At 42.3% G+C, this 25,646-nt stretch overlaps 1 protein-coding gene across 3 annotated transcripts in view; it reads right to left on the bottom strand.

Moving 5' to 3' along the window:
• LOC119160789 (O-acyltransferase like protein) overlaps positions 1-25,646 on the bottom strand; it is a 625,262-nt gene that overhangs the window by 159,088 nt on the left and 440,528 nt on the right. For 2 of the 3 annotated variants that reach the window (XR_005108333.2, XM_037413024.2), the window contains exon 6: positions 25,100-25,273. The exons of the other annotated variant lie outside the window; for it this stretch is intronic. Coding sequence is in view for 1 of the 2 variants with exons in the window: in XM_037413024.2 (XP_037268921.1) it covers positions 25,100-25,273 (174 nt within the window). In the remaining variant the exon portion in view is untranslated. The remainder of the gene's footprint in view (positions 1-25,099; positions 25,274-25,646) is intronic. 3 annotated transcript variants of the gene reach the window in all.

Raw genomic sequence — 25,646 nt, 5'->3', positions numbered from 1 at the left:
AAGCTTTCTGAGCTGCTTCCGCTGCACATTGAACAATATTTCCTACCCTTCAACGGGTCGGACGAACAGTTTGGCTTGTTATGACTGGCAATGCATGCATCCGGCTGGCAAGGCACTGTCGTTGGCGTGCCCTCCCGACGTGGTCCGCGTCCTGCAGGAACGCAAGAGGTGTCTGTGCGCGCTGCAAGAAACGCGCATCGGCGTCGCTGGGACACACAGCCTGCGTCGTCTGCAGCGGTGCCCTCACAATGGCGGTGGTAGACTGTAGTTCGCGTCCGCGGCGCTAGGGGCGCTCTTTTTCGAAAAGGGTCTGGTGAAATTACCATTCGGGATTCGGACTGTCACGGTGGATGGACGCGTTTTTTGAGCGCTCCCGATCGACTGCGCAGATAAGTTTTTTTGCATGTTTTGAGCTTGTCTTTATAATTATACGGCAGCAGTTGAAATCTTCGTAGCGCTTATTTTATGATAAGGCTTTATTGGGGGCCAGTCACCAGGTATTTTTTTAGTTAGTGCGTGTGTGTGTGTTTGAATTTTTGTAGTTTTTTATTTTGCCACCCCGTGGGGGAGGTGCGCGTACATTGAACACACAAATTTTTGTAGTAGACCTTAGACATTTTTTTCGTAGTACAGGGCTCGAGTTTAGTAATTATCGAGTATAGGGACAATTGGTGTTAGAAAGACATGATTAAAAAGATTGTAAAGTGTTCAGGATGTGGAGTGTGTTTGAAAGTAGACCCAATTGTAGAAGCGGATGGAGAAGAGGCTGAAGCGAACTGTAGGCAATGTGAGGTCGAGGAAAAAATGGAGAAAATGAGGGTTGCCCAGAGTGAACTGCTGATGAGAATCGCCGAGCTCGAGACTGCGTTGGCGACAGAGCAAGAGAAAACGAGGACTATGGGAGAAAGGCTGAAGTCCACCGAGGAAGCACTAGCCAAAGGGAACAGAGGAGCGGCCTACGGAGAGAACAGTAGGGAACCGGCAACCAGAACGGCGGAGAAGAAAGAGCAAGCAAGTTTAGAAAAAACAGGTTCAGCCGGTTCAATTGTCACAAGGCCCAGCTTCAGCGAGGTAGTGGGGGGGGGGGGGGGGCTGGGAGGGGAAAAAGCAGCTGGCGTCACAGGTGCAAGTAGCCCCCAGGTGCAGAACGCTCCAGCTGAAAAGTCACACTATGTGATAATCGCCGGGGACTCGAATTTAAATCGATGCACAGAAGCCATCAAAGAGAGGGTAAGAGGTGACAAGAGGGTTGCAGTATGGGCGTTCCCGGGACGCAAGCTGGAAGCAGTCATGAGGCAAGCGAGCGCAAAACTGAAAACTACAGCTGATAGACGAAATCTCGGGATAATTTCAGGCGGTGTAAATGATGTCCTAAATGAAGATACAGCAGGACTAACAACCACACTGGCGAAAGGCGTCGATGACGTGCGCGCCACTTCTCCTCAGGTACAGGTATTGATATGCACGATACCGGAGGTACCGGTGCGTGATAGCAGCCTGCAAAGAGCGGTTGTCAAAGCAAACCAAGAGATATGGCGGAAGAAACGAGAGAAAGACTTTGAAGTGGTGGAAATAAACAGAGAGGAGCATAGGTGGGGTGGTTTTCAACGAGACAGAATTCACTTCGTTTGGCGGCTAGGTCATGAGGTGGGTTGGCGACTTGCAGGACACGCAGTAGCTTTTATGGGGGCAAGTGGGCCCTTCGGGGTGCAGGATGGCTAGTAACGAGGAAAACAACCAGGGAGACTCTTTGACAGGTGGTATGGACAGATACAATTCCAAAGTGGCACCAGTATCTAAGATTTGTACAGTCCGCGGCATAAATAGACGTAGCCACGAGTGCCGAGCCAATTCAGAAAGGGTATATTATCATGCAGGGTGGTAGAAACAGGCAGAAGAGGAAAGAGATAGCAAAACAGCTAAGGGAAGAGAGGCCGATGATATACGGTTTTGTAGAAACACATCTCAGGAACATGGAACAACCTCCGAACAATCCGGACCACGCGTGGGAATATTGTAATAGGACAGAAGGCAGCAGAAAGGGGGGAATGTATTGGGACATTCATTCATAAAAGTACAGACTAGCAAAGGGTCAAGCAGGAGTGCGAGGAACATTTATGGCTAAAAGGGAAAGTGGCAGGTCAAATGGCACTCCTCGGTTTTGTGTACTTGTGTATGGGAGCAAATGCCAGAGAGGAAAACCAGGCAATGATAGAGTGTATATCAAAGGACATGGAGGAGTTACGAAGAGAGTGCGAGATAGTTATACTAGGAGATATCAATGCACACATAGAAGATATAGATGGGTATACTGACCCGACAGGCAAAATAATAATGGATATGTGTGAAAGGCTTGATTTGATCATTTGCAACAGTACCGAGAAGTGTGAAGGGCAAATAACAAGGTAGGTAGGAAGGCTGCAGCCGACGATAGATTATGCACTGATGTCACATAGGATGTAGGATAGGCTCAGGGGAATGCATATATATGAAGGTGGCTCCAGAAGTCTTGGTAGTGATCAGAAACGTATCAAGCTAAGTTTTGGAAGAGCAGTGAAAGTGGGAAGGAGACAAGATGAGCAACTACAGGAAAAGTTTCATCCAGAAAGGCAAATTGAAATAGCCACAAATCAAATTGAGAAAGTAATCACGGAGGATAATAAAACAGTGTGGACATAAACAAATCTAATTAGACTGTTTGAGCTAGAGCTTGCTAAGATGCGTGACAAGTCACCCTGGAAAAGAAGAGACAAACCCAAAAGTTGGTGGGATGAGGAAGTTAAGAGAGCCATAGCAAAACGTCAGGAAGCCTCTAGGGAACACAGACATGCTAAGCAGCGAGCCGAACCGACAGATGATGTTGAAAGAAAATGGGAAACCTTTCTAAGGTGTAGAAGGGATGCATTCCTTCTGATAAACTAAAAGATTAGAAGAAATGGAGCTCAGTGGCTGGCACAAGTACATAAAAAATAGAAAAGCAGCTGCGAACTTTCGGAACCATCTTAACTCCCTAAGAAATGAGACGAGCCTAGAGCAGTGGTTTATATCTACATCCCAAGGTCTTAGGCTAGAAGGGGACAAAACTATTAATTATATAAGAACAAGGGTGAAGAAAAATTTCAACAAAGAAGTGCTGTATGCACCACAATAGACAAGGATGAATCAAGTGGTGCATTGGCTCCATTTTCACAACGAGAGTGGGAAAGGGCTGAGAAAAGGGCTCCTAGTAGTACATCAACAGGCCCAGATGGCATTCCAATTATGCTGATACAGACATTAGGTCCGAAGTCTAAGCAGGCTTTGAGAGAGGCAGTGAGCAAACTAATAATCGATGTGAAGTTCACGATAGATGGAAACTTAGCAGGATGAGCATAATCCATAAAAGAAAGGGGGACAAAGCTTACATAAAGAACTACCATTCTATAACAGTGACATCAGTGGTCTACATGCTGGCGATGCAGATTATAAAGGAAAGACTGCAGGCATTATTACATGATGAGGTGGTGCTGTGGGAACTGAAGAATGGATTTTGGAAACACAGGTGTTTAGAAGACAGTCTGTTCTCACGGAAGCAGTGTATCAATATAGCAGGAAAGGAACACAAGCCCCTGTGGATACGATTTATGGATATCAAGGGAGCGTACGATAGCGTGGTTCAATAGGAATCGTGGGGAATATTGGACACACAAGGCATGGAACATGTAGTCACTAATCCTTTAAAATATATCTATAAAGGTATTAAGGTAGTTATAAATTGGGAAAAACAGGTATCTAAGCCTGCAGAGGTAAAACGGGGGCTTAGGCAGGGGTGTCCCCTGTCACCCTTATTATTCATGATGTACCTACAAGGATTAGAGGCCAAATCAGAGGGAAGTGGACTTGGCTTCAACTTATTTTTAGTCCGACAAGGAAAACTCATTGATCAGGCACTGCCAGCAATAATGTACGCAGATGATATAGTGCTAGTGGCAGACAACAAGGAAGATTTGCAAAGATTGATGGACATCTGCGGTAATGAGGGAGATAGGTTAGATTTCAGATTCAGTAAGGAAAAATCAGCAGTCATGATTTTCAATGATAACGAAGGTAGTGAGCTTATAATACAAGAGGTCACGCTAGAAATAACAGATAAATACAAATATCTCTGCGAATGGATAAGTAATGGCACCGAGTACCTAAGGGAATACGTAATGTACGTGACGACTAAAGGTAAGAGGAATGCAGCAGTGATGAAAAATAGGGCACTGTGGAATTACAATAGGTATGATGTTGTGAGAGGAATATGGAAAGGGGTCATGGTTCCTGGGCAGACGTTCGGTAATGTGGTCTTGTGCATGAGATCAGAATTTCAAGCAAGATCAGAAATTAAGCAACATGCAATAGGTAGGCTTGCTTTAGGAGCTCACGGAAATACACCAAATCAGGGAGTACAAGGTGATATGGGATGGACATCATTTCAGGGCAAGGAAGCTACCAGCAAGATAAAATTTGAGAAGCGATTGCGAGAAATGGGGAGGAGCGTCGGGCTAGGAAGGTTTTCAGCTAATTGTACATGAAGAATGCTGATACGAATTGGAGGAAGTGAACCAGAAAACTGACTGGTAAATACTTAGAAAACAGCAGGTGGCCAAACCAAAAAAAAAAACTTTGGGTTAAGAAGAAAGTTTAGGAAACGGAGACTGACGTTGAGAATGGCCATAATTAAGAAGTCCGCATTAGAGATCTCTCGAAATTTTAAGCAGAAAATTGTCAAGGAAAAGATATATGATAATACTAGGGGTAGTTCTCTACTGTTTGAGGCCAGGACGGGAGTATTGCGAACCAAGACATATCGGGCCAAATACGATGGGGTAGACACAGTATGCAGTGCGTGTGGAGGGGAAGAAGAAACTGCCGAACACTTGATAATGTTATGTAAAGGGCTTCACTCTATAGTTCAGGATGATGGCGCAGAGTTTTTCAAAGCACTGGGGATTAGGGACAGGGAGGGCAACATATACTTTAGGCGGGTAGACTTAAACAGAAGGAGGTTATCTGATTGGTGGCTAAAATCAAGGCACGAGTGCATATAAACCCTTAACTGCAAAGTACAAATCCTCAATCTCACTATTCAAACGAAAAAAAGATAAATCTCTTGGTTAGTTCACTAAGTATTACGGCTAGGTTGCGTTAGCCGCCGCCTGATCTAAAGGGTACAAACGTATCCATCCATCCGGTCTATAGTCGATAACGCGGAAATAATAGTGGATATAGTGGAAACTGTAGTAGGCATAATAGCTGATGATGGCTAGAGTGGAAAAAATGATGGCAGATGGTGGTGGTGGTCGCAAGCGAATGGTGGTGACGGTAGAAAACGCCGGCTGATGAAGGCTAGAGGGGAAAAATTGTGGCAGATGGTGATGGTTGAAAACGCCGGCTGATGGTGGCGAGGCAAAACGTCTTTGGTGGAAGGCTTGGTGGGCAAGGTGGATGACGGTGGCGGGAAGGAAGCTTGGTGGATTAGGGTGGCATGATGAAAAAGCACATGACAGTATGTGAAATCACTTATTTCTAACGTCTCACTACTGTATGTGCAGATATATATGTTTATGGTCAAAAGAAACCAATGCTGCTCAATACGCTTTCTAGCACACTTATTTTTTATTCTAGTGGTGTCTACAACGCTTCAATTTTTGTGGAGTGTCGAAAATGCGGCCGTGATTATATGTTTACGTTTCGCGCACGTACTTACATCAGTTTGACATCTGTGATGTGTTTCTTTGTTGTGATGCTTAGAAGACATGAGGTGTCACTGTGAACAGTGACAATAAATGTTTTACATTAGCGCGCAGTTGTCGAGAAATAAACGAGCTCCAGTTCGTATTTGCATCTTTCTATATTAGAGCAGAACACAGTGGTGACTTGATGTCACCACGCTAAAAACGCAACCCTAACAATTCTTGCACACTCTATTGCTTGAGGCATACTTTTGAGTTAACAAAGTTTGTGCGAATATGCATAAACTTTCCCTTTCGACATGCGTCAAGACGAGCCCAATTGAATTCGACTTTCACCCTTCTGTTCTACCACCATGATTTCCACCAAAGGTTAATCCTACCGACCGAGCCCGTACAAATGTTATCGGCGCTTCTGAGTTTAAGAATGCACAATTTTGACGAGTGAAAATGACGATACAGCACTGCTGTGGCATCATTTAACCTAAATGAAGCCTTTTTTTATTGTTTCCGGTGTCCGCGCAAGAAGCGACAAATATCAAGGTGACGCGCTTGCAGCACTTCCACCAACGGTACGCCTCGCCTTACCGACAGCCGCCAGATGCGTTCGCCGGCACTTCGCTGGCTCTTATACGAGAAGACAGACTCGTCAATTCGTATGATTACTGAACCAATACGATAGCATAATGTTTCTGGCACACTGCATTCGTTTTGTCCAAGCCGTTATGTTGATTTTCCTAACGACAGAGCAACAGCGGTGTGCTGGCACGACTGCCCTGTGTGGTGCGCGAAAAACAACACAATCAATTGTGAAGGCGTATCTGTTGAATGAGCATGGAAGCGTCATAAATCCTGATCAGATATCGACCCTTGGAAGGAGCGAGAAACGGATATAAACTTAGCAGTAACCAACGATAAACTCTACTTGCTCCTCAGTTCACTGAGTTGTTGAATTTCTTGCGGTTGTAAATTGAAACAAAAACATTGCGCTGTTGCCATTATCGCAGTGGCAGTCGTTACAGGCAGCACTTGTTTGTGTTTATCAAATGTGCAAATGTTAGTAGCAGGTGCAGACCCCGTCAATCTCGAGTAATTGACAAACGAAACTGAAGTGCAAGAGTGAGTTTGTGAGTGGACTACTTGATGATGATGGTTTGTGGCTGTTCCTTTTGAATCGGGTGGTCAAAGATTGTGTGACCTAGTCGGTAAAAAAAGAAAAAAGAAAAGGAAGGAGGCGAGAGACAGAAAGTCTCAGAAGAGACAGCGGGGCACACAGTTGTCACATAAGTCTTTTTGCACTATAGATGTACCGTGCCTGTACTGTCAGTCCCTGTCGCATCGTAGCCTTCCACCACATTTGTAGACGAAATTTTGTTGTCACCACGGCAGTGGCGTTGTTGGCGTCGTGATCTTCTGCCTAAAATACGAGCGCTTGTGGCAGAGTGATGCCCTCTGTTGGCCGTGGAGGAAGAGGGGCGCAATCCAGAATCAGGCGCTCAGCTTTCTTGTTCGTTTCGGAGCAGCAGCGACAGATATCAGCTTGAACCTGAGGGTCTTGATCGAAACGATGACGGTACTTAAGCGTACGCAACGCTCCGGCACGTGCATCAAACAGCAGAGCACTGTCTACGCTGTGTCTTAGTGTTTTTTCCTGCCTATTTCAGCCTTGTATTTGCCATACATCCGCAGGGTAGACTTACGCAGCACTCTTGATCGCCATTGGGGCTTTCCACCTCTCGGACTTGAGTGCGCACCGAACGCGGTGTGAGGCTCTCGGGTGAGCCACTGTCTGTTTCGGCGAAGAAGCCGAATTTTCCACGCAGCCAGTGAACTCTATTCGACCACTGGGGCTGAATAGCCTTGAGGGAGAGGTACCGGAAAATGTGCCTCGACCACCGCGAGTCGCTCAGACACCGGAGGTGGGCCTCAAACGCTACTTTGCTGCACGCCTCTCTGGCTTCCAAAGATGACCAGCCGATGTCTTTTCTGCGCTGTCGCACTTTTTTTTCGGATGCTTTCTACATGGTATTCATACAATTATTTTTATTATTTCTTTAGTGGCAGCTGGTCACGGTGACTATGACGCTGCTTCGCGCTGTAGCACTGCGTGCTGGAGCGTGCCATACACCATCCGCTTCACCATATGCCATCATAAACCATGTGCCACCAACATTTAAACCGTCATATTCCACCAAAATGGATGATGGTGGAATCCACCATTCCTATGGTGGACGTTTTTTCAATAGGGCAAGAAAGCTAAATATCCGAGGTGGCTAGATAGATAGATAGACAGACAGATAGATAGATAGATAGATAGATAGATAGTTAGATAGATAGATAGATATGGACAAACTCGCCGAAGTTTGCTAAGAAATGATTCGCATTTATTTGCTGGGAGGTCGATCACCTTGGTTCAAGGTGTACCCACAACGGATGCGACTGCCAAGAACAATTAAGTCACAGCTTTGCCGCAAAGACGAAGCAATGAACACGATAGCAACAAAGTGAAGGTCAGTCACAGAATGGGAAACACATCGAAGCGTGTCCCGCGTTTCTCACGCACAAATGACGCACGAAAAGTACTCAGAGATACAGATGAACGCGAATAAGTGTCTCACTTGTTACTTCGCCTTGTCTGAAAAGCGCGCCCGTTTCGCAAACAGATGCTGTGCAACGCTTGCAGTGACCTTTGTGCGCCCCGTAACTACAACAGAATTGTTCCAGTGCAAGCTCAACGCCAGTCGGTGGCTCATTGGTTAACGCCTCGCATTCACGAAGCGGAGGTCTTAAGTTCGATTCAGCACACCAGAGCCTTTTTTTTCAGAATTTTTTTTTCTGTTTTGCGTTTTAATATATATAAAAGCGTATACATATACGGTGCATGTCATTGACGCTGACGCTAGCGGCGAAATCAAGCCGACAGGGTCAATGTAATTGCTATCGTAATAATATGTGTGACAACACTCGTCTGCTGACTCGTAGAGATCAACTTAAGCAGCGCACTGACCAGCGTGTCGTAAGCATATTGCTCGTACCACGTGTACGTGGTTTTGGATTACCTAATCGGAATAGTGCTCTTTTATACAAACTGAGAGTTTGCTCTTTGTTTGGGGCGCAAGCGATGACATTGTCAAGTACACCTAAGCAGGCCCTTATGTGCATAACGTGGCTTTAGCGAAACTCTAAAACAACTCAATTTTCTGGGTTTTGCATTCGCGCAGCGGAAATTACTCCCCATGAAGAAAACATTCAGAAGATCCCACGTAAATTAGTAATTGGTGTTATAAGAAGCGTGCGGAATGAAAGTTAATGTGTGGCAGCATTTTTAATAAGCGTAACGTTAAGAACTGACACTAATAATTTGTATAATCGCACGCAGAAACACACGTTAAACAGCACACACGTTTTATATAACGAGTGGTTTACAGTTGCGTAACGATGCCAATAGCAACATTGATATTAGCAACACCACAAGCGGTAAGGTCATATGAAGCGCTCGTGCTGGTGAGGATGTTATCTTTGTACAATGCTCTGCAGCTAGCTTCAGCGGATGGCGAATTACTACAGGTAACATTAACCCGAAGTTACAGCTGTATCATAGGAGCACATATGTAGTGTTTATAAAATTATATAGCCAGCCCTGCAACCACAGTGGACGTTTCACGAACATTACGGTATATTAGAAAAGTAGTAGCGAAACTTTGCGCGGCTTAGTGGTCATATTTTTTATTGCAACGCAGAACAGTAGGATTTGATACCTTCTGGCACCCAGATATGTAAACATCATCACCATCAGTCTCACTACAGCCACTGCAGTGCAAATGCCTCTTAAATAATCCACCAGTCAACCTAGTCTCATGATTTCTCCTGTCACGTTATACCTGCGACGATTTAATCTCATCGGCTAACCTAACTTTCTATCTCTGCCTGCTGTGTTTGCATTCCTCTGGATCCGGTCAGTTACCCTTAATATCCAGCCCTTATCCTCTTACACGCTAGGTGCCCGCCCAATATACAGTTACTTTTCTTCATTTCAACTATGGTATGCTGAAACCTTGTTAGTTCCCTTAGCCAATCAGCTTTTTTCTCGTCTGTTAGCGTTACACCTTTCAATTTCTTTACCATCGGTGACTGCGTCGTCCTCAATCCGAATTTAATCCCTTTTGTGAACAACCAGGTTTCTACTCCGCAGGTAAGTACCGACAGGGTGTAGGTGTTATAAGCCTCGTGAGGTTTATTGCAGGATTACCATTCGTGACTTGAAAATGCTTGCCCATTTTGATCTACCCCATCTTTATTCTTCTAGCTATTCCACTCTCAAAGTTCGGCTCCATGGTTACAACCTGTCATAAGTCGACATATTCCTTTACAACTTCCAGCGTTTTTCCACGTATGTCAAAGCGCTCTTTTCTATCGAGACTTTTGCACATTACTTTACTTCGGTGCGTATTATTTTCAGACCTATTCTTCTGCTCACCATGCCTAGTTAAGTAATCATGAGCTATAATTCGTCACCCGAGTTACCTAATACAGCAATGTCATCAGCGAATTGCAAGTGTCTTGGATACTCTCCATTAACTCTTATCCCTAAGTCTTCCCAATCTAAGGCCTTGACAACCTTCTAAAACACGTGGTGAATATCATTGCAGAGATTGTGTCTTCCTGCTTTACACCCACTTTTATTTTGACTGTGTCACTTTTTTATGGAGAACTATGATGGCTGTGAACCCGTAATAGATTTTTCCGGTATGTTTATGTGGAGTCGGCTGATGCCCTGATTCCGTTGTGCCTGCATCACTAATGATGTCTCGATTGAGTCCAATGCCTTTTTGGAATCTATGAAGGCTAGGTGTAGAGGTTGGTTGTATTCCCCGCAGTTTTGTATTACCTGATTGATAGTATGAGTATAGTTGTGGCGTATCTTGTACAAAATCCTGGTTGGTGTTTTGGCTGATTGAACCATAATGTCATCTTTAATTTATTAGCTAATATTTTTGCAAATAGTTTGTAGACAACGGACAGTAAGCTTTTCGGCCTCTACTTTTCAATAACCTTGACGTCTCCTTTTTATGAATTAGGATGAAGGCGTTCTTCCAAGATTATCGCACGCCTTTTGTCAAGAGACTTTTCTTGTATAAGGTGGCCAGTTTTTCTAGCGAAATTTCTCCGCCAGCTTTCACAGGTCCACTGTCATCTTACCCTCACAAGCGGCTGCGGCTTTGCCTCATAGGGTTTTCCTTATATTTTCTGTCGTCATTGCGAACATGTCGGATTTCTGTGGGCTAATATTGTTTCGTACGATATGATCCTGGTGTTTTCGCTTCTGTACAGTTCTCTGTAAAACTCCTCCGCCACCTCAACTATCCTATCCGTATTGGTTATAAGATTACCTTCCTTGTTTCTTCATTCATACATCCGATTGATAAGCTTGCCTTCGCAGCTTTTAGTCTTCTGCCAGTTTTACCCCCTGCTGGATTCTCTCCATGGTATACCTTTAGATATCGGCTACCTAACACCTATAACAAACTTCGAAAGTTCCACTACCACCATTTTTTGTTGCATCTGAGGCTTTGAGGGTTGTTGTCTATTAAAAAAAATTTTCCATTTTTCGTCTCCTGACATTGTTCTCCAGCGTCCTGTCTAGTGACTGTACCTTCCTCTGCCATTGCACACTCTTTTATCACACTAGTAGGATTATTGTTAATTGGGAGAACGCCAAGGTCGGTTACCTTATTTGGAGCTGCGAATCTATTCTGAAGCAAAGCTCTGAATTCCTGTACTTTTCCTCTCACTTTTAGCTCAATAGTTTGGTTATTGGGTATGAGTTTCTGCTTGTGTTTTTCAAACGGCGGTGAATACAAGCTCTCACCATTGTTTGGTCTCTGCATCGCACGTTGCCGACTACTTCTACATAATGTAGATTGCCTGGGTTTGCACACAGAATCAAGGTTATTTTATTTTTACTTCCTATATTAGGAATTTGCCACTCCCAGTGAAGCAGTTTTCTGTAGACGGTATTTGAAATGTGCAAATCACTATGTTCTGCGAACACTAATAACTCCTCTATTTCTACAGCAAATACTATATTCCCCCACTGCTTGGTCTCTGGTCTGTTTAATGCCTACGTCGACATTCAAGTCGCCCATCAGTGTAGTATATATGGTGTTTTTACTAATTACTGACTCTACACTTTCGTAGAGGCGTTCAACCGAATGATCAACATGGCTCGACGTAGACGCATAGGCCTGTGCCATGTTCATCTTGTACCTTTTGTAAAACTTTATTACGAAACTTGCCACCCTCTCACCAATGCTATAGTATTCAATTATGTTCCCAGCGGCAGCCTTCGGAATAAGACACCACAATTCTAGTTCTCTTTTGACATGTATTCTTAGAATAGGTCGGTTCAACGTTGCCGGTATCACCTTTTTCTAAACACTTACGCGTAAACAGTAACTATATCTATTCTAGCCGTTCCGGGGCAGATCTAAGCTGTCACCCACCAGTGGCACATATCCGCATACCTGTGGCCCATACCTCTTTTGTGTATCTGCCACACGTCTGATAAAAAAAGTTTGGTGATGTACGCGAGATGATTGTGACATTATTCATGTCGTGACCAGCGAGTCACATTTAACAAAGCATCTTATGCTGCCATACTAATTTTGTTTTACCCAAAGCTAAAGAGTGATAGAACCCAGACGCAGGTGGCTAGATAGACAGAATTGTATCTCGTACAGGAAGTAACGGTAGGTGTGCTGTATAAGTGTAAGATATATTATACCTTGAGCCGTGCAAGTGCCAGCAAGTTGGCTTAAACAGTGGCGATTCGGCGGCGTCCTATCACGCACGGCTGGGCAAATATATTGTGAAATTTTATCGCAATACAATACAAAATACTCAATGGTATTGGAGATACAGGCACAAGATACTACCGCAAAAAATGTATCTAATAGGATACTTGTCCACTGTTTTTTAACATACTTCAACACATTCACAAATTTTCGTTGTAGGCCGCTACCATCAAGCAGCGAACGCACATGCACAAAAACGATGGCTTGAAATTTTCAGAACTGGGCCGAACTTACAAATACAGAAAGGCTTGTTGGTATATCGAAAGGTTTGTCCCAAAGTAAATTCCTTTACTTTCGAATAACTCATTAGGGTCTGTTTTAGCTGCTCAACAGGACATCTCTGTAGACACTTTGCGGATGGTGGTTCGTGCTCGTCATTTTTGTTATATGGGAGCCACTGCTGAGTTTGCCGACCAGGTAGCGGACTGTCATCTAATCCCACGACCTTCAATGAAATTTCCTCGCACGATGGTCTTCAATTTCGGCTTGTTTGTAAAAGACCAATTTGCAAAACCCTAACACAAGTGTGCAGAAGCAACAACGCTGGTAGCGACAATTTTGTCAAACATTGTGTATATAGGCTTACGTAGAGCACAACGAAGTGCGAATAATGATTTTATTCTTCTGAACTGCCGGCGTAAACCCTTTGTTATCTCTATAGTGAGTAACGTGCAGTAATATTTGTTTAGGTGTACCTCAGATACCTCCCAGACTTATTGTAGTATCACGAGGTGGTGACTATGAAGGATTAGGAAGTCACTCCAATAGAAATGAAACCATGTAATGAGCTATATTGTACCCAGAAAATAAGGTATTTCATAGTACAAGCAAAGTGCTCTGTACTCCGGTAGCAGCATCAACTGTCGTCGGACTTCCAAACTTTGCCCTTCAGAAACTGATTATCGCCAAAACGCGTCTCGTATCTATACATCAGTGGTTGCACCTTCCTGCATGATAACTGGTGCATGCCAAACCTCGCGAATTAACAAGTGTATGTGAACTGTGCACTATCTGATTGATAATTGTTGCGTTATTACGTTTAAAGCTACAATATGACTATGAGGAATTGAGAAGCTGAGGGCTCTGGAATTTTCACCAAGCATGTGGTGTTCTTTACCATGCAATAAAATCTTCAACGTCCATTCATATTGCCTCAAGCATTTCACGTCCATTCACTTGCGGCTGCCACAGCAAGATATCTGTATAATTTTAGCCGCATAGTTTGAGACAATCTCGAAGTCTACGAAAGATTGTCGGCCACATGAGCCAGCGGTCATATGTTTTTGGGTTGAACCCGATCATACCGAAATGAGAGGAAATAAGAGTGCGAGGCAGCACAGTTGCACAAATCGTCGCGGGTATTCACGCTATTGCTGCCTATAGCAAGAATCACCTGTCAATTATTTAGCACGCAGTAGAAAATTAGGAAGGACTAAAAAAGGACAATATTTGTAACTAAAATAGAAAAGCCGTTTTGTTGCAAGTATTGTGTTCAAGAAGTGAAGATGCATGATAAAGGCAGTACTCATAATAGTTACGGCAAATATGCATGGAGTATCGTCAACTTACCTGTTAAGGTAAGAGAAAAAAAATCAGCTCCTATAGAAAATTGCCTCAAGTTGCTCATTAAGACGCTCATAAGAGAAACGGATAATTTGACACAAGAATGTTTCTAGGATCCCCATTTTAAGATCTTCAAAATAACTCCTAATTACTCTTCTTATTAGGATGTTACTTCATTTTGCCGTTTCACAGAGCAGAAAGCAGAATGTTTGGGGCCGCTTAGTCAACGCAGGCCCACTTCTTTTTCCCCAAGTCGCCTTGGCTGAAAAGTAAACTCAAATGGACTGTGTGTAGACTGAAGTGAACAGTATGAAAAATAGAGCAAACAATTAGAGGCAAAGATGAAACAGATAGCTTATTTTCTCTGCAATTAACAAAACGCACATTGAATTCACGAGACCAAAACAAAACAACTAAGAGAAATTTAAGGAGATCTATGAAATGCGAAGGAAGGACAACTGAGATATCACTCGTGCTAACAATCAAGTGAAAATTTCAAAAACTCTCTACAAATCCAAACAGCAGGCAGAAAGCCACATGGCACGCAAAGATATCGTCTAATAAGTAAGAGCTTGTTCTACTATAGGTACAGCATCGGCGTCGTCAGTGCTATTAGCCCCGAGAAGTTGGAGTGGCGCCACCTAGTGGATGACGTCACGGCACGCAGTCTTTGATGCGAGCCACGGCGCGATAACATAATTATGAGCTCACTTCGTTTGGTGTTCCAATGTGTGCGTTCGCTTTTTGGCTTGTCTCAAGCTGTAGATTTCGGAAAAACACAGACTTAGTAACGTTTCAGGTAAAACAATAAAAAGTTCACTTTTGCTACTGCACAATCACGTGCTGCGTCAGCAATGTGAGATGAGTGAAAAGGTCTGTGTCACGCTGCTATGGATTCCCCGATGATGGATTCCACTCGTGGCGACAACAGCCGCATTCAGATGGGTGTGCAAATCAAGAACACGCTTCTCATTGAATACAACAAACTCATTGACACATAGTCATGTGCTTTTGAGAAAGAATCAGGGCACCATATTTAAAATATATGGTTTAGGTGTGCAAGGGTGATTTCTTTCGGGGATATCGGGGCTCCTTTTGGCCTGGAATAATTTGTACCGGAGAAATTTGCGTTTCTCTAATGACAGTGTTTTCACAAGTGTATCACGCCCCGTGCTCACATGCAGCATCGAGTATCGCAACATATACCGGAAGGCGCTCGCCCTATAGAAAAGCGTCGCCGCTGTTGTGTGTTGTTCTCGTGTAGTTGCTCACTCAACACGTTGTTTAGTTTTATGTTTCTCTCGCAATAATTTTGAAGCTTTAATTGACCGAAATTATTGGGGTAAAGTGCGGTTGAGGTTAGGTGGGAAAGTTTCTATTGCAGTCCGATTCTGTCTTCGTGCAGAATTGTAGCGACGGTGCAATTGCGCATCGAACTACCAATTTAAATAACCACCTCATATGTTAAATTTTCTTGCAGTTGATTACCTGTTCGTGGACATAACGTGCGAGGTCAGTTGTAGTCTCATAGAGACGAAGATCATTTATTTATTACATGTGTCCAGAAGCCTATAGGTTGAAATATTTTTCGGGGTCGGGGGAGGGCACCTACTTGAAATGGTCATTTTTCTCATTGCATGAGGAAAAACATTTCGGGGATAGGGGAAAGGCCCGGTGAGTCATCCCCTGGTTACGCCACTGCTTCGACCACGTCCTTGAGTGCGCCATAGAAAGAGTTGATTTCGACTATTTGACGTTTGTGTTGAAATCGTTGCTATCAGCGGAGCTCCCAGGTGAAGCTCCTATAGCGTTTGTGACGCGGCTATAGAACACTCCAGAATTTCACGCAAATCATGGTATAGGGCCACATAATCACTGGCGACTGTTGAACATAATTCTTTATATATGGTCACAGTGAACGGAAATATCTCATTATTTCCGCAATCGTATGTGTGGCAGTATTATTTGCTTGTTTGACGAATATGTTACGGAAGTGCTTATAACTGTCATATTCATGTAATTTTCCTGCTTGAGAAAGCGCAGTTCTGTCAATTTATAAAGATCTTTCGCAGATGCAGGCGTAACTTGTACGGTGGAGTGCGATGTATCGGTTGAATTGAAAACGTCCCAATTTCATTTCTCATGCTTCGACACAAACATGTTCCACTCCTGGAGTTTACGCTTAGTTGTAAGAACGTTAGTATCTCTTAGCATATTTTCTTAGCAACCATTCTATGGTGTAGGCTTTAAAAACAACGAACGTCTTCTCCTGCACCACTATGTTCACAATAAATCTTCCGTTCGAACGGGAGTATGCCTGTCCTAAGCTAAATTATGAAAACTTCTTGTAGCTTTAAAAACTTTCACTAGTGAAACCTTGTACCATGTCTGTTGAGAAATTCGCGCCAGGAAATTGAGTAATAATCACCCACTTTTCACTAAAGAGCGTGTACATGATGGGCGCTGCAAAAGGCGACAAGTGCAGGCGGATTAGGCGAGTCCGTGCCGTGACGTCACATCGCCACGACCGCAGTGACGCCAGTGTTTGTTCTCGGGGCTAGTAGTTCTACGCTTGAGAGTGGCATCAAATTTTTTTCGATCATCACCACACTCACTGTGGTACGTGTTGCTTCGAAATGACTAAGGGTAAGTGTCATCGCTTTGACACAACGAAAAAGATAAAAAAATATATACCGAACACAAAAGGAAACCGGGACACCACGCAAACGTAGTTTCCGCTGAGACTGCGTGAGTTCTGTAGTGTTGCTCTGTTTCCCTGAAAGGAACGCAGACACCTCACTGCCTACCCGGACTGGTGGAGCTGGGTGAAAAGATAAAACTATGGTGCAGCCCTTGAATTTATTCAGTTTGCTAAGTGCCACCAGTACTAGCCTGAGAAGCAGACTTAAATCAGCGATTAGTGTTTCACATGCTATAGCATTGTCAAATTAAAACAAAATACAGATGCAGATACTCGTCTTGCGAGACGTGTCACAATACAGGCGCAAGATACCTAAAAACTGTCTACGACAGTATCTCAGATACATGTATCTTCGATAATGTGCAGCCCTGCGACCACGCAAAATGTGTTGCATATGGCTACTTAGCTGCCCGTGTTCCTTCAAAGATGTGTGGCGTCACACACACTCTCTTCCATGTGAAATGCAGCTATTCACACGTAGTTTCTTAGGCTTTTATTTGGGTGTTCACAGTTCTGCAAGGGAAATATGCCGCAACGAGAACTTACGCGCCCTTGCAATTTTTACTTGTCTCAATAGTACACATGTTATTTGTGAATGACCTTAGCTGCTGTTTAAATATTACTTTTTGCAGGCATCTGGAGTGGTCTGCTAGACAACTCGCCCGTTCACGCAGTAGTAGTTTTACTTGGTACGCTATCTGAGCTTTTTAAATTTATAATGGTTTAGAGTGTGAGCTGCAGCTGCATCTTCTTGTGTTCAAGCTCTACAAGAGCAAGGAGTTCCGAAGGTCATGTGGAATTCTTTTAACGACGACATGGCACATGTTAGTCCAGGGCACTTACTAAAACTAGTATATTCACTTTTACACATATTTAATATTATTATTATTAACGAATCGGTGAATTTTAAGCGAATAGCACCTGCTTTTTAATCAACTGTTATTGTATATATTTTTAACAGTTTGAAGTGCATAATTTCCGTCCTAGTTCAAAATTTGTGTTTGGTTCTGCAGGACACAATGCAAATAATAAACTGCTTGTTTTGGAAAGAATAAGTAATCATAGGAAGAATAGGAAATCATCAGAGTAAGGAACATAGTTTTTAGTTAACCGATAATCAACTAAGAAGAGAGCTGAAAAACGAACATATTTTGCCACAAACACCAATCGATTATTTTGTTAATGTCTACAAACTTGCTCATTAATGCCGAATTCGTTTTTGACTTTCGCTCATGTGGTGTTGGTTCTTCAGTGGGCCGTCATGCCACTATAAGCACAATGTATCGTCGATTGTGGTAAAGTTTACTAAGTGATATAGCTTTGTTTCGGACAGCGTTTAGTGCTACTTTTCGAAACAGTTTTGCACATGCGAGAGTGTCATTATTAAACGAAATAACAGCCTTCAACCCCGCAATCCTAAGGGTGTGAAGGTTAAACAAAAGCAGCAAAGTCTCTGCGAAGCGATTCCCATTCGCTCAATCTTTCCACTGCTCAAGTTGCACACACAATACTGTATAAGTGTATTCCGCATATATTGATGTCAGTCGGGACGTGTCCACTGTCAACCTGTTTACGTCACCTCTCAAGGGCTGTTGAAAACGTTCAAAAGTTCGACTAGGGAATAAGCGCCAGTTTTGTGTTCACTCCTTTGTACGTTGCCAGACTTTCTTCGTGTTTACTACAAGTCAATACTGTTAGGTGCTGCAAAACTTGGATTTCCTGAAGACTTTTCTTATTCTCGGAACCTGAACTTATGGTGAAGAATGCACACACAAGGTGTAATGAAGACAGCAACTACAAGTTTCCGAACAGAGTGGCTCCGAAAAGCAAACGCGAATAAAATGCCAACAGCGTCTTCGCACTTCAATCAGGTGAAATATAATGCATGTGAATGTTACCCGACATTTCCATATGTACCGCTGAATGCAGGCACGGTTTTGGCTTCCATCCTACAAGTTATTTAAAAAAATGAATATAAACGAGCATGCCAGATGGTTGTCCTAAGTCGGGTTCACTCACAACCTGAATTCCAATAAACTTCTCACACTTACAAGAAAGAAGTTTACGAACAATATGAATGCAGACAGCATGCAGTGAATACACTTCTCAAACTACAAAGAAAAAAACATTTGCCTACATTTTGCCTTCGCCTGTGCCCTTAGTGCACAAGAAGTTGTGTGTAAGCCTATATTGTGCCCAAATACATGGCCAAGCTACCACATCCTAGGTGCAGAGCGCAGTACTACCGAATCCCCGCAACAAATGACGAAGAGTATTACCGGACGATGAACGGGTTTGAAGAACAAATATGGGCCTAATGAATGCTCATGGTGTTACTTATTTACGAGGCCCAATGAAAGGGGTTACAGTGGTAATTTGTTCCTGTTGCTTATCTTACCATGCCGTTTTATATATCTTGAAAAATAAATGGGGGCCCCAGTTAACGAACACCTTTTTTTGCACATGGCTCTGCTAAAAGAAAGAATGTACAAGCGTTAGTGTCAGTTTCTTACTTCCAGCGTCGCTGTTGATGTGGGAATCATGAGCACTGACGATGTTGCCTCACAATGTTTCATACACGAGGGCGTACATTTTCATTGAAAGGTCAAATCACCTCTGTTTAGCAGCTGTATGACCCGCTTCTACTGCTCGTGCTACTCTGTATCTCTCAACAAGCCATGCTTTTTATTGTTTATTTCTGTAAACGGCATCACGCTCGAGCACCCAACACAGGCTTTCATACTTGTGCCATCCCTAATATTTCACGTAACTGAAGGAATAGCGAATAGCATAGCACAAGCACGAAATGCACAATAAGTGTCAGTTTGTCTGCCACTGACCAAGCGTTTCGGCACCCAAACAATGCCCCTAGAGGCATAGTGCCTTGCGCCACGCTGTGGTTGCTTTGAGAAGCGAACGAAGCACAAGCATTTCGCGACAGTGAAGTTTCACGAGCACAAAAGTATTTCAGCAATGTGCATTATATTACAATTCCTTCTGCAACTAGCTGCAGAATCACTTGATGGTTTTAGCTTCCTGTTGCAAATATTGGCTGATTCTCCTGCCAAACAAAATCATTACCTATTCACTTCTAACAAGGTAAGTTGGACATGCGCAGCATATGTAATTATATGAATATTTTCTGCTGAATGCAAACTTGCTTTCGCCTAGGTCAGTTCGTCCTTGATTGTATATACCAGATGCATGCAGTTAAAAAGCTCAACATGCTGAACATTGCCTTGAAGCTGGCTGTTGAGCACTATTTCGCTGTTGACTACTGTTCGAACACCAAATACGCTGCATGCGTGGGGGTGAAACCCGCATTTTTAAGGGATATATATATTTGCTTCCTATTTCCTCAAAGACTTGTCTTTTCCAACAAAAAGCTCGATCAAAAAGCATTGTATGTAGGTGAATGTGAATTAGAAGTAGCCTCGGGTCATTCGAGAGAAAAAGCAGGCATCTATAATGGTATATCAGGCATTCGAGAATTCGCTCACTATAACTAGTGAAAAATTCACTTTTTGAGCGGGATGTGTTATCAAGTTCCCACTTTCCAGGTGATGACAGCTAATTTCTTGTTTGTTTTGTTGTCCTGTTTACTTAAAGTAGTATAGGCACTAGAGTGCCCTTGCATGTGCTCAACACTGTTACATCTTGCAATGCAGTCGACATTTACTAATGTTATGTAAATAGATGATTCCGTGTGGATGCTTAGATCTGTAGGTAGGTTAATGCATGGAGGTGGTAATGGGTTAAATGCGGATTGAGGGGTTATATTAGGAAGTTTTCAGATAGGCATTCTACATATGAGCGGCCCAAGACATTCCGAGTTGGCTGGCTTCGGGTCACGCAAAATGTTTATGCTTTTAAAGAGAGTAATGTTTTGTCTAGTACTGTAAAATATCGTCTAAACACAAATTCTTTGAACTTTCAATTGCGAAGAATATCGCGAACCAAAAACACTTGCTTTACGGTAATGTGCACTTTCGTGGTCGCCTGTTTTACTTGCTATGTACCATATTTCGCATAGGTAAGTATCAGTTATGATCAACCTACTGGCGGGTCATGAAATCGAAAACATGATATGTGTCTCGCTTATAGGTCTTCACACCATTTTCACAGACGCATGTAGTGCATACCCGCAAATTATGGCCCGTGTAATGCGGGTGTGCGAAACAGGTAATTGACATACTGTTTGGGTCAGCTGAGAAAAGATGATGAAAGGCAGAGCAAATTATAACACAGTAGTGCTGAGGAGCCTCTATCAAAGAAAATCCTGTACCTGCATCAGCAACCTTGTCGGTGAATTAAAACTTTTGTTGGACGCAAATAACAACCACGATTCGAGCCACGTTTGAATTCAGGCTTTTTTTATGTGACAATCGAGTATACCACTGCTGAGCCGCAAATTTGCCACAAACCACTAAGAAATGAACCCTATGGAGGCGTATAATATGGCAACTAATTTTGCAGTTTTGGATAGCAACTTTCATTCAATGAACAATACTTCAGTAGTTCTTTGACTCGGCAAACAATAATGAAGCGCTTCTCACCACCAGTAATCTAATGATCACTGTCTATGAAATGCGCGCAATCATAACATATCGTACTGTTCGTTTTAACAAAACTGCAGTCTCTGCCATGTCGCCAGTTGCGACATTATGTTGGGCCATCAGCTATCATTTTGGCGTTAGTACAAACAACATACCTGTAAGCTCATAATGTGCACAGCACTCAACTTACTGCAACACATCGACCTAATTTGCAACACTAGGCTCAAATAATAAATAAATATATAAGCTAGAAAAGGTAGGCTGCGTCATATCAAAGCAATTCCCTCAATGATGGTATATCGGTCAAATTTTTCATTCAGAAGTTGTGATGATTGGTTTCTTTACAATTGCTATCAATGCGACAGGTCGAAATCAATAGCCGTGGTCACCTAAGACACACCGAGTTACCTAGTGCGTGCGAAATCTCGGATAACCTACCGATATTAAATATATGGGTTGTTTTCAGGCTGAAGTTTGTTATATACATGTGATGGAAGAAATGATAGCCTAAATCAACATTTTTTTAATTCAAAATTATTGTGATTGCAGATGTAGATTAGCTTTGTGCAGCGCAAGAGCCGTTTTTGTTTTATCGGTGCCACCGATATTGGCACATATGTTTTTGAGCAATATTTGGGACACGCTTGTTTCGAGAAATACATTACCCATTGACCAAAGGAATGCTATCTCGGTCTCGCGCGAGCGCAGTGGCTGGGACACTATATATTCAGGACCACCATTTCAAATTACGGATTGAGTGGGCTTAGTAAGACAGTGATTTTTCTTTGCATTCCTGTTGTTGCGTGCATCTGTCACATGGCCACGTCATGCCTATATCAGGCACCTCGTTGACATATGTGAACAAAACCGCGGAAGGCAAATCAAATCAACATTTTGTCACTACGTGGCGTGGTTACAGCGTGAAGGATATACAGAAGAGGGTCGCAAGGGCAGGACACCGTACCAGGACTCTCTGCATAGAATGATCAAATACAAACTACGAAACATGCACAAAATGTGAAAATATTCAAAGTGAAGAAAAAATAAAAACATACACACGCGGGTGCGCAAGTTACACAAAGGAATGCTGCCATAATAGCTGACAGTAATGATGTATTTTACCACGTACAAACACTTTTTTATTTGTAAAATATTAAACGAAATGCAAGTTCAATTTGCAACATGCAGCGAAAGCCACCATGCATAGTAACAATACAATTTAACGTAATGTTCCTATAATCTTTAGCAGTTAAAAAAAGCGCTGATGGAACACAGTACACGCTATCATTAAATATTGGCTCAAGAAATGAGATTTCAGTGTTTTTTTACGCATTAATAGATCATGATGTTTTGATTGGGTGAGAGAGAAAATTGCACATTTTGATAGCAAAATTGGATGGTATCGTTTTGCCGTAATTTGGAAATGCTTTCGGGAGCAAGAAATTATTTTATTCAGCAAAATGAGTTGGGTTAATATGCTACAAGAAATGCAATGAAATAAAGTCGTGGTTGAGATCTTGATTGATTAACCTGAAAAACACGGTGATTAGGTTGAGTGCAAAGAAGTTGTTAGCTGTGAGCACTTTATTTTTCGTGCGTACAATATTATTGTTATTGAGACTAAAGTTTAATATGATGCGCACAGCTTGGTTTTGTATGTGTTGAACAGATGAGTGGTGGCACTGATGCGTGTTGCCGTTGGTAGTAAGGCCATAAATTATATGGCTATGAATTAATGTTTGGTGAAGTGGAAGGAGAACAGAGGTAGATTAGCAATGTCTAGTTTTCATTAGAGCTTTTAACCGAAAAAAGTTTTCTTCTAAACTTGAGAAAGATGTTAGTGGAATTTGAGTTCTTCATTGAGATAAATACCGAATAATAAAACACATTCGCTAGTAGAAAGAAAGTAGGAGACAAACGTTACGTAAGATGAAAAGTGCAGTCGTATTTGAGAACAACGGACAACAATAAATTTTTCTTTCTTTAAAATTTAGGATTGAGTTATTATTGCGACACCAAGTGTCAATGTTTCCAATGCACCATTTCTTTATTAGTTAACGATTGTAAATATACATATGATTTTCAAACAGTCGTATAACATCCATTGTGAGCGTGAAGTGTGTTGGGCAACGTTATCATAATAGAGAATGCATAATAATGGTCCCAAGATTGAACTTTTTCGCACCCCCTGAATAATCATTTTATTCTACGAAAACTTCCCGGATAAATGAATTGTCAGCTTTTTGTCACACAAGTAGTTTCTGAAAAAAAACGTTAACGCTGGACCTGTTACTCACCGGCTTCTAGTTTTTTAGTAACATACCGTGATTATTTGTATGGAAAGCCTTGCAAAGTTGTAAGTTACGGAAGTAACAAAAAGTAATTTGTCAATAGAATGGCTATTGTAGTCTGTTAGTGAAATTACCGTGAAGTCAGTTGAACTGCCTTAACGAAAAATGAATTGGCAGTTGTTCAAGAGAATAAATTTTTACGTCTCTATTGAGGCGACTAACAAGCAGTTTATGAATTATTTTCTCATGGAGTATGAAACAGAAATAAGTCGGCAGATAGAAATATTTGTCCTGTCCCCTTTGTTAAAAATAGGTACAACGTTTGTGTTCTTATAAGCAATCGGCGAAATTTCAGTTATAAAAACATTGTTAATTATACTGGCTAGTGCTTGAGAAAATAAATTGACTTACTTTTTTTAGGTGGCGAGCATAGATGTCAAATATTCAGGGCAAGGCAGCCTTAAGGTTCTTAATTGCGATAAAATTGTCTTCTGTTGTTACAGGGAAAAATAACTAAAAACGTAACTTCGTTTATGCTGCATACAGCTTCGCTGTAGTCTTGATTGTATAATTCAAGAAAGAAGTCACTGAAATCATTTGCAATTTCAAGCACATCATTGTGCATAAAATGAATATATTTAGGTCTAAAATTGAAGTTTGACGTGGAGTCCTGTTCGGGAATGAATTTAGCGACTCCCAATTCTTTATAGAACTATTCTGACGGCTTAAGAATATTTTTTCGTAATAACTTTGCTTAGCTTTCTTTAATGAAAATTTAAGACCTTGCAATATTTTTTGTTTCTTGATACTAAACCAGAACTAAGTGGTCACTTTTTTGTTTCTTTGTATAGGCTTTGTTTTTTACGCATACTTTCAAGAACACATTTTTATTGTTCATTAACATTAATATGTAAAGTTTAATGTCTTAAAACTACTACATGATTCTTGTGCATGCCGGAGCGAACGTCTTCGGTAAATTTGACCACATGGTTTTGTAGAACGTGCACCGACACCGTAAAGTTGGAGCACTTTTTTGTGTTCTGCCTAGCACATAATCACACACATTCAAGAGTTTGTACTATGCAATAAACACTAAGGTGACAGAAAAGGTAGAACGTGGTGCTTCTATTCAATTCATGTTGCGTATTGCAGATAACAAGTAAGTATGTTCAAATATAAACAAAAACAAACTTGCTCGGCTGCAGTTCTATTAAATGCTTCACTGAAGTGATATATCGCCTATTGGAAGAACGCGCGAACTGACGAGAACTCTGGAATGTAAACGCACACAAGGACTCTTAATTCTTTCGGTACCCTTGTGTCTAGTGCTCACAGAAATTTTAGCTTTGATGACCCTCACCAAAGACCTCACCAATGATTCTGAGACGTACTAATCTTTAAATTATGGGCTGGTTCTTACCACTGACAAACGCCATCTCGCACGTGGAGTGACCGTAGACGATATAGTAGATGCTGACGGCGCGCAGGCCGTGCAGGAACCGCAGTTGGTAGGAGTCAGACAACCTTTCGGGCTTGGACGCCAGGAGCCTCAGGTTAGCCGGTATTGAGAAGCACCTCAGGACGTTCACCGCCGCTTATGCGAAGAAGTGTTATTAGGCATGTAATATTACGACCAGCAAATAGCAATAACAGTTTCAAGGGCACATTCTTTTACTATATCAGCATATTGCAATTTCAAAACGGTAATGAGCCCTGCAACTGTTAGAGTAGTTAAATTTGCTTCGAGCCTTTTCTGTAATTTAAATTAGTAATAACCGGAGTATTCTGAACTAAACTGTCAGATGCTTCATGCGACATCAAAAATGACGCACAAATTACCCCTACCCCCTTCACAGTGGAAAGAGACACAGTAGTGTCCTGATGTGTTTTGAAGCATTTCGTTGCAATCAAAACATACTCTCAAAACTCGTCGTCGACCTGCTAGAAGGCACGAAGTCGTTTCTCCT

Source organism: Rhipicephalus microplus, chromosome X, assembly GCF_043290135.1.
Source record: "Rhipicephalus microplus isolate Deutch F79 chromosome X, USDA_Rmic, whole genome shotgun sequence".
NCBI classification, from domain to species: domain Eukaryota; kingdom Metazoa; phylum Arthropoda; class Arachnida; order Ixodida; family Ixodidae; genus Rhipicephalus; species Rhipicephalus microplus.
This window is presented reverse-complemented; position numbering and strand designations above follow the sequence as displayed.